Source organism: Telmatherina bonti (assembly GCF_933228915.1).
Source record: "Telmatherina bonti genome assembly, chromosome: 5".
Taxonomy (NCBI): Eukaryota; Metazoa; Chordata; class Actinopteri; order Atheriniformes; family Telmatherinidae; genus Telmatherina; species Telmatherina bonti.
In genome coordinates, this window is record NC_136623.1 from 27456758 (window position 1) to 27467507 (window position 10750).

General features: G+C 36.9%; 1 protein-coding gene across 2 annotated transcripts in view; it reads right to left on the reverse strand.

The window, feature by feature from the left end:
- Positions 1 to 9321, reverse strand: part of dnah5 (dynein, axonemal, heavy chain 5) — a gene marked incomplete at both ends in the record, with an annotated part of 97426 nt that extends 88105 nt beyond the window's left edge. For both annotated transcript variants that reach the window (XM_079241402.1, XM_079241401.1), the window contains one exon: positions 9232 to 9321. In XM_079241402.1, coding sequence (XP_079097528.1) covers positions 9232 to 9321 — 90 coding nt within the window. The remainder of the gene's footprint in view (positions 1 to 9231) is intronic.
- Positions 9322 to 10750: the final 1429 nt, after the last annotated feature.

A 10750-nucleotide genomic window follows, 5' to 3' on the forward strand; every position in this document is an offset into this window, starting at 1 on the left:
ATAGGCTCCAGCTTCTGCGCAACCCTTAATCAGACTAAGCAGTTTTGGAAAATGAATGAATGAGGATAGTGCAGCATCTTTGATGAATGTAGCAGCATTAATCCAAAAGCATCATGATAACAGAAACAATACAAATTCAAATTTAACACATTAGTATGCATACAGTGTTTTTCATTTGTATCTGTGGTTATTTCACACAACATTAAAGGAGCGATGCCATCAGAGCCTGTAACTAGTATAAGACCTAAGAATTATATTGGTAGATTCACTATAAAAAGTAGAGTATCTTTAAATGATGTCACAGCAAAAACAACAGCAGAGCTGCATGAACTCTCTTACCCGAATGACCTTGGAAACTATTTGTCTCCAGACAAGTACCCGCGACATGAAGGCTCCTTGCTTCTCTCAACTCACCTCTCCTATATCTTCTCTATATCCGTGATCACTTTCTCATCTGCATATCCACTCTCACACTCTGAGGCTGAGGCTTATCAAGTTGTCAGTGGTGACCACCCAGCCAGCTGAGCTGAAGCTATACTGCACAGGTGTCAAACTCCAGTCCTCAAGGGCCGGTATCCTGCAGGTTTTTGTTGTCTCCATGCTCCAACACGCCTCACAAGTTCATAATTAGGTTGACAAGAAGCTGCTGGGTCCATTTCATTTGAATCAGCTGTGTTGAAAGTGGGAAACAACTAAAACCTGCCGGATACCAGCCCTCGAGGACTGCAGTTTGACACCTCTGCTATACTACTATATGTTTAATGGCCACATCAATCAGAAGTGCACAGGAGCATCATGATGCCTGGTAAATGACAAGAATAGACTGAAAAGAGAAGCAATGCCGCTTGAGTTTTATACAACAGGCCCTTCACACATGCACTAACAGACACAGATAAATAGTCATTTAGAAACATATTTACACATGATGTATTCAGTTTGATCCCAAATATGATAAGTTTTCTGTTCTTTATCTAGAACAAAATGACTGTAAGAACTGTAAGGTTGCCTTTTTAAATAGAAAAATTAGTCAGCAAGCTGCTTTCTTGTATAGATTTTTTGCCAAACATAATGCAACCTGAAACCAAATCTATTACATGTCTAATCATCATCAAACTCTTCCTGTAGCCACCAACTCCTTACAAGTACATCTTGATATTTGACCACTCTTTGTGGTAGAATTGATGTAACTCATATCAGATTTGTTACATACCTAGAATGGACCCAAGTTTTAGGAAAAGTTTACATATTCATGGGGCTGAAGTCAGGACTGAGATTACCAGTCCAACTTATCCATTCCACCACTAATCTGATGTTTTCTTTTCTTTTTTGGTCACTTTCCTGTTGCAACAAAACTTTATTCAAGTTATAATTAATTTATCTAGCTGATGGACTGAGGTTATTCATCAGTTTTGTTTGACTTAGTCACCTTTAGAGCTCTTGTCACAAAAAACATCTGACCAGAGAGCTTAGTTGAGGCTACTGGAACAGATTTACCCTCAGCTAAAGGTAAAAGTTTAGGTCTCGGCAGAGTAGCTGCACCTCATAGTAATGGTTACATTTGGACAAATGTGTCAACAGAGCTTATTATAGAATTTATCACCACATTATGCATTTATCACCAACAAATGTTTATGCTCGCTCACAAAATGCATCACTTGTAGTTAGTTATAGTCCTGATCAGCAAGTTAAGATGAACTGTCCTTACCAAGTAATACTATGGAAATTCTCTTACAATCTACAATAAGGGGATATATGTATTGAATAGATCATTTTGAATATTAAATCCACAGTTCTGGACATGTGTTGAGGAAGGATTAAAAAAACTGTACACCAAAGTCTTGTGTCTTTGCTTTATGTAATTTATTCTAAATATTGTGCAATAATTCTGGGACATAATAAGTAAATGTGAATTCAGAACTGGTGCAAAAACAATGCATGAACAGACACACAAAAGGGACACAATCACTGTTTAACAAGATGAGTTCGAAAGAAAAATTGCCATATTCCACCATAATAAAACTATGCAAACTGAAACTAGTGCTACAAAACATTTTAAAGGATGTGCAAGAGACACATCATTTGTTTCACTGAATCACATTTACCATGGAAATATTCTTCAAAAGTTATTCGTGAAGATTTTTGCAACTAGAGTTAGACACTTTCCTACAGAGGCATTTACAAGTTAAGTTTTTTTTTTCTTTAAACTGAAAAGTAAGATCAAAATTCATGTAAGTTTATTGTAAACACAAATTCTTATGCCACCAGAGAAGCAGGACAAGATATAATATCATCTAAGATTATACTAACATATGCAGAAATTCAGTTATTTGTAATAGTCTTTCTTTCTCTAGCAAAACATGCAAAACTGCGACTACTGTCACTATGTGAGAAGCTCCTGTGGTCTGCTCTATGCTAAAACACTTGAAAACAAAGTTTTACACTTGAATGGAACCTTCACTTGGTTGATTTAACTTTCTAACAGGCACACAAAGCAAATGCAGCTGCTAATTAAAGATACATAACATTTGACTGAAGTAGATAATCAAGTAGCTAAGTTGTGTGTAACATCAGAACTCTTGGGTCATCTTACCTTGTTTTGATAGTCTGGTTTAAAATGCAGCATAGTTGCTGGCGGCCTTTCAGACTGACACTTCTTTTCAAGTCATTCCACCCTCCTAATTGGCTTTGCTTTTCACGACATTAAAGAATTACAGCTCCCAACAAAGAAGACAGGACAGAGAACAAGTGGCTTTGCTACACTATGCGAACAATCAACCTTCTTATTTGCCATGTGAGAAAGGTTACTGCCCAGAAATTATGAGAGCGTTGTTCCTAAAAAGGGTACAGCTAACTAGATAATGTGGTGTTGGATGACGTCCTGTCGGCAAGGTAATTATCAAGGTCCTGCTCTCACCTTACAAGTCTATTACAGCAATGGGATGGAGAGACATGGAGGATAGAAGCTGGGGGTAGGAAAGTTGTTGATATGTGTACTGCAATGCCATCTCATCCAGAACCTTTTGGAGTTCAACGAATACAAGAATATAAAACAGACAGTGCATCACTAAAGTCAAGTTAAAATGATTGTTCACAAGAAATGTGACACCCTTTCAAAGGACAAGAGGTTTCTCACACTGAACACCTCCATTAATATTGTATGGATTACTATTGTACACTCACTGAAACTCCCAAAATGAATAGACAACAACAATAACAACTTCTTAAGGCAGCTGTAGGGTAGAAATACTGTATAATGGTGGCATTTAGCAGGAGGTTGCTCTGTGCTTTTATCATTCTATTGAACAACATGACCTAATCAATTACATAATTTAGGTCTCTTTCAGGTTTTAGCTTTAAAGAAGGTATAAAGTTTCATATCACCGATGCAAGTCTGGACCAACAAAACAATAACGGAGCGTAAAGATGTGTATTGTGTAGATTAGACCGGAAACTACTGCTAAAATCTGGGAATTTGAACAATGAAAGCAGTTCACTTACTCTCCAGATAGTACTCGGGCTTTGTAAATGATGCCTTTGGCCTTTGTATGATTAATCATGTTATATAAAAATAACCATAAAGAATTCATTTTCTATACTACTGAGTCCAATTCAGGGTTGCAGGGTAAGCTGGAGCCTGTCCCAGCAATTAGTAGGGTACACCATGGATAGGTCCAGTCCATTAGAGGGCCTACACAGAGACAAACAACTATGCATGCACACAATCACCCCTAAAAGGAAATTAGAGTGAGCAACTAACATAACATGCATGTCTTTGGACAGTGTAAGGAAGCCAGCCACACATTTCTGTAAATTTGATACTCCCTATTTTCTTCTTCTACATATTGTATTACTGTTTCATTTTACAAGCTGGAGTTAAGATTTTTTTTGTTCGTTTCTGTTTTGTTTTTCTTCTTTGTTTTTTTTTTTCTTCTTCTTCTTTGTTTTTAATGAAACAGCCATGATGCCACTCAAGCCAATGTGTTGATATCAAGCTGCTGGCGTGTGATGTGCTGCCGTGAAGCAAACACAGCTGTCATGTTACGCTCTGGGCAGGAACACAAAGTTGTGAAATGCAGCTTCTCAGCCTTGGAACGCTGCGGGCCGAGCAACGGCTAAATGAATGTACATCATGAATGCCCGAGTGCACAAGGTTGATCCAAAGAATGCATGCTGACACACTGCTAGAAGTATGGCGACTGCATTGTATCACTTTCTAGACATCCATACCCACAAATATGCAAAAACAGGTCACAGATTTTTATTTTAAGAAAAATCTACTTAAGTTGCATGTCGGTGAGATAAATGGTGAGGCCAAAATCTCCTAATCAAGGGTCATTAAGGAAAGTGTTGAGTGAGATTGGTGGGGTTTTTAATGTTATGGATTATTAATACACACATACACACTCTCTCAGAGATCTTTAAAATTATTATCACATTGCATTCGCATTTACTGAGGAGGCCAGCAGAGGAGATGTACAGTTCCGTCAACCTGCGTCTGACTGTCCGTTTTATACTGAAGAAATGATTGCAAAGCTTTGCATTAAAAAGTGGTTTGGTCATCAATTTTTCACAATGGCATGACGGATTTTTCTATGTTCAACCGGCTGCTTTTGAGCTGCTGTGAAACAGGAGATTGACTGTAAATTATAGATGAGGAGGCGGTAAGATCTGAAAGAGAATACATAGACTAAGGCAGGGAAAGGTTCATGTTTTTCAAGTAAATTTTCACACTGACACTTACAAAAATAGCTGAAATAAAGCAGCTTTAAAGAGATGTAGCTCAAAATATCACTACTCGTTTCTGAGGATTTGGATTTTTAACTTTTACACTTTTTTTATGAATCATTTTGTTGCAACAATTTTGGAGGCCTAATTACAGAATTATGTCCAAATAAAATGTAACTATTTTTAAGAATTTATCTAAAGTAGGACTCCAAACAGGCAGAAACAAACAGTTGGGTATAAGTTGTGCATTTTTTGTTGGACCGCTCAGGGCAGAAATAGCTTTGCTTATATATTGCTTATATGCTGAATAGAGCAGACTTCCAGGATTTGGGGTGTTGTGTCTTTTATCTACTGTAGCATATTGCAGTACTCTACAGAAAAATATTAAAGCAAAAAAAAATATTGAGCAAAAATAAAATTATGCAATGCCATTTAGGAAGGTGATATTTCAGCTGCAGTGCTTGTGAAGGCTGTGGTACCTCATAGCCACAACAATTACTGATCACATAAAAACATGATAAAAAAAAAAAAGGCAAAAGCTGAAAAACAAATAACACTTTCTCAATTCTCAGCCTTATATTGGTAGACCTGGTTTATATGAAGAGACTAAATAACAATCTAATGTTGACATCATAGTTTTAATGATTTAACTAGTCCCACACACACAAAATGTGATCATTTGTTGTGATAATGATGGAGTTTGGTGGCATTAATGAGCAACTGATGATCTTTTCTTAGGCTTTTCAACTTCTCTGCAATAGCCAGCCTTCTGAGACTCAGCAAACCTCAAGGTGACAACACAAGGTATGCAACACCATCTACTGGACTGAAGTTGAAAATACAACGGTTGCATTGTATACCATATGGCACCAGAACGAATTGACTAGAGCTACTCCAATAAATCTAATACTAAAGGGGTTCTCAAAGCAATTATAGAGGAACTCAGAGAGATGAAAGTTGAAAATTAAATGCAGATTAATTCAATCAGTGTGACTGCCACATGAGAGACAGGGGGATTCTGGTCTGAGATTTCAATTTACCAAATGATATTCTTCCTTCAACTGTCTGTACTATGTCTAGTTTTATCAAATTATTTATTTAATTAATATTAATTAATAGGTTGTCCTCAATTATCCTCTTGCGGCCATGCCCAGGGATGTTTATATATATTTATATATATATATATATATATATATATATATATATATATATATATATATATATATATATATATATATATATATATATATATGAGGAGAATAGGAAAAAAAAGTCAAAAGTCATGGACAAGCATGTTAAAGGTAGAAGATATGAGACTATTTCCAAGCAGTTTGATGTTCTTGTGACAACGCTTACACAAATTATTCAGACGTTTAAGGTCCACAGGACTGTAGCCAACATCCCTGGGCATGGCCGCAAGAGGATAATTGATGACAAATTAAAGAGACAGAAAGCATTAAGGTAACCAAATAGCATCAAACACCACACAAAGACATTAAGGTACATCAGTGTTGTGTCACACCATTCATCGCTGCTTGAGCCAAAGTGGACTTAGGAGACTAGCAAAGACAACTCCACCTTTAAAAGCAAATCATAAAAAAGTCAGACGGCAATTTGCCACAATGCATATAGACAAGCCAAAAAGCTTCTGGGAGAATTTCCTTAGAATAGATGAGACTAAAATTGAGCTTTTTGCCACTACAAATCAACATTATGCCTTTTTCTGTCATTAACAGGCGTGCCAACAATTTCATCATTGTCTGTATGAGGTGCTCTGCATAACTATTGACCACCTCAGCAATTTTCCTGTCTTGTTGGTTTTAAGGATTTTGTTTTAACTAAATTTCAAAATTTATCATGGTATTATAGCTCTCAATATGATCACTTTTCATAATTATATCTGAACTATGACAACAAATCAGCACAACTTGGGCAAAGGAAGAAAAATAAATTTACACTAATGCTGATTTTGTTGCTTTGTCTTTGATCTGTTCATGTTGCAAAAAAGGCATTCCTCAATGGGATAGTATGGTGGAAGAAGAGGTATTCCCTCCAAACAAACAGATTAAGTCATCTTTGTCAGACTTTGGGTGTACAGAAAAAAAAAAAAAAAACAAGGTGTCATTGTGGAGGATGACTCAACAACAACAATCTGTAATGGAAATATGTTGAAAATGATTGTTAATCACCACATAGATGGTCTTTTTCTTTAGTTTCACTGTTTTACTGTAAAAAGCAACCAGAAATCAAAATCTAGGGAACTTTTTTTCTATGTTTCAGAAAGCCTTACCCAGTTTAGGAAAACAAAATATTAAAAAACATTTTTATAATGTAGTTTCCATAAAAAGAGTCCTCAGTCAAAAGTTGGAATGGGACTTCTTAGTTACTTTACTTTGTTACTTTGTTTCTACAAAATTTCATCATGTTTGCATCAAAAGATAAAAAGTTAAAATCATAAAATTGTGATTATGTCATGATCTTTGTGATCTTTGGGTTTTGGTTTGGCGGTCTTGTCATGCCAGGTTCTGGTTTCATGCTTTATTTTGTAGAATTTCTTCTTTCTTCCCTCTGCATGTGTTCCTGGTTTATTTAACTAAGTTCATCCACCTTTTCCATGTCTGGTTAACTCAAGTTATGTTTTTGTGATGACTCACAAGTCGCGTTCCGGTTACATGTTATTCCTGCATCCCGTGTCCCTCCTGCATCATTCAGCCTGCACGTGGATCCTCATTACATCCAAACCCTGACAGATTAAAACTTCAACAATACTCAAACCAAAAAAATCTATAATCATGAAATCATCAGTTATATTAAAACATACATTTTGAATAATTTAGGGATTTTATGTGATGGATCTCCAGATTATAAAGTCCAAAATGGTGAAGTGAAACTACAAGTTTTTTTTTTTTTATCTAAATAACTAAACAAATATAAAAAATTTTCCAAAAAAATAGCAAAGCACTCGGAAAGCATTGACCTCCGCCAGGTAGCTCCTTTCCATATTGTGATTTCTACCCTGTTATACCCCTGTATTCCTATTATAAACACTATTAGATTAACTGATGATCAAAAATTACCTTTAATATTTGAAATAAATAAATGTGTTATTAACAGTGAAACATTTATTGAAAACATAGCAACCTTGTTACCATTCATCCAGCCATTTATTTTCTTAACCACTTGTTCTAATTAATGATTGCTATCACAGCAATCATTGAACGAGAGGCAGGTAACACCCTGGACAGGTCACAAGCCTTGTTATCTTTCTTCTTTTTTTAAATTTCAACAGTAAAACAAACATCAGGGTATTTACAAACTAGCATTATGTATGCAGACTGGAATTAAAGGCCAGATATACTTGACCTAGCTGTTCTTTTAACCCATACAAACTAACAATATTTATTTAGTGAAGTTGTTTTATCTTGTCAATCTACTCTGTTCACACTTTCTTCTAGTTTATAAAAAAATTTAAAATATAACCAGCAGCTCAATTTTCAACATATCTTGATGTACATCAAAACAATAGTCCTACTGTTTTTTTTGTTTGTTTGTTTATTTTCTTTTTTTTTTTTAATCTGTTTTACTCAACATAAAACTGGATTCACCATCATATTTTTATATTATATAGGAGAGGTATAATGTACCTCTCCTATATTTTTCCATACAATCTGGATATTTCAGTATAATGACATTATGTAATATGCCATGCAAAAATAGTATTATGAAATTTCTCTATCTTGCAGTTGTAAAGAATGGTTTTAAAAATGTGTGTGTCCTAAATTCCTCTCAGATCCCCCCTCCCAAAAAATGTATATAATATAAAATATATATATCCATTTTCAAAGTTCTATTCAAAAAGTTAATGGCTAATTGGAGAAGTGTGCTGTGATCAGCTTAACAAAAATATGAAGTCCTGTATGGATATCATGGATGAAACATCCTCCAAATTAGAGAACACAGGAATCATCAGCTTGTTTGTAAAGTTTAGTGTAAATTTCTGCATCTCTGATGATGCATTAACGCCTACAGAACAGGCAACCTGCACGTCAGAAAAGGCGCCTTCATCTTTTTCATGCAGGCTTTTGCTATTTGAACAAGATGATGTGAAACAGCATACTGCTTCTTTAAAAGCATAGCTTTGTAGTTGAAGAGTCTGGTTGCTGGACTGGTCTGCCTGCATCCTTGACCAGTCACAGGTTGAAAACATTAAACATGTTCAACACACACAATAAAAATGTGAAAGCATTCCTCTCCCTATGGTCCAGCAGGCTGGTTTATTAATTTCTTTTGTTAAAAGAAGATGACTTATCCAAACATTTTTTTGGCATGTTGAGAAGACAAATATTGCAGCTACATAAATGCAAAACTGTAAACCTTGCAGACTAAAAACCACATAACAGATGTAAAAGTTAGCATCCAGGTAACAGTCAGTAATCATATTATGCTGCACATAGACAAGTTTTAAAAAGCACCAGGATATAGATTGTGTAAATTTTGGGATCAAACCTGCATCTCTTTGAGTGTCTCCACAGTCACAGAAGGCTGGGTGGGTCTGCTTCTGTAGCTGACTTTAGTGATTCGAGAGCTGAGTGACATGGCTCCGCGGGAACACAGTCGATAACACAGTCTACATCATATGGAGTGTTTTCTTTCAGTAATTTTGGCGTATAATTAGAAAAAAATTGCACAAGACCTACTTCTCCATGAAAAATCTCTGTTGTTACTAGTTTCCAGGGTAACGAGGCTTGAAAAGGAGGGGCGAAGGGGGTATAACAAGCTTAGTCCTGACCGTGGACTGCATTCTGGTTCTGACTCCTGGTTCTTTTCAAGTTTCTAGTCCCAGTAACACACAGTTGCGTGTGACACCACATCAAACTCCTGAAACTATGGACAGCCGCATCACATTGATGAATAAAGCTTATAGAAGCTTTTTTTTTTCCTTTTTTTACATTTCAGTTATTTTGTACTGCTCGCTCCATACCATAGTTTATTATGAGTTACACTGTCGTAGCTTCGTTTGTGACAACTAATTCCGGCAAACTCAAACTGGTTTGTTATTTTCTTTTTTAAGCTTTGGTCATTTATTGATAAACCGACGCTTTACATGGTTAACCTTTGTGCCAAAATGCGCTGAACCACGGATTTGCATTTAAAAATCACATCGGCGCAATTCATTAAAAATACCACTAGGTGGCAGCAGCACTCCGTCCTGGATGAACGCTGCAGCCGTCAGGGAGAACTGGGTTAGGTTTGTGGGGCAAATGACCTCATGCTTTAGCATCATCTTCATCACTAGGAGATGAAGAGAGAATGAACTCACCCTCCTCTTTCACCTTCATTTTGTCCCTTTTATAGGCTAAAACGCGATTCGGCTTTACAAGTTAGAACCACTTGGGGACGACACGTGCCTTCTCACTTGGGAATTCGCTTTTCCTAAAGGAAATTATCTTTAAATACAAATAAGATTATTAAACACAGTAGAAGGAGAAGGGTGCAGAGTTATCCATGTTTTGTCGTTTTGACGTCTGCCTCAATATTTGTGGAAGATTAAGTTGTAGGATCCTGACACCCACGCTTCCCGCATCAGCACCGCAGTGAGCACGCTGGGGGCTGTTCATGTGGCGTGGCGCACACTTAAAAATTGGGTGGCGCACATTGCACCAAACCCCCCCGAAACGGAATCCCAGGATATCCCACCCTTACCCACCCCCCTGAATCGGAATAGCCCTCCTCCCTCAGTTGTCCTCTTCTACCTCCGCCTTCTCTCATTATCACCCTCTTCCTCCTCCTCCTCCTCTGCCTCACGTCCCAACTCGGGAGCGCCGCCGATCGGTCGCCAGGATTTTCCCTTCTCGGCCAAAATGGAGGAGAAGGTCTGTCGCTTAATGAGGGGAGCAGAGATTATATGACCGGATTTGCTTACATGAAAGACGCCAGGACCCGCTTCTGCTGATAGGGAGCTTTAAGAACAATTAAAAACCCTTTGAGGATATCTATCGCTATTTCCTCCAAAGCGACCCCAGCC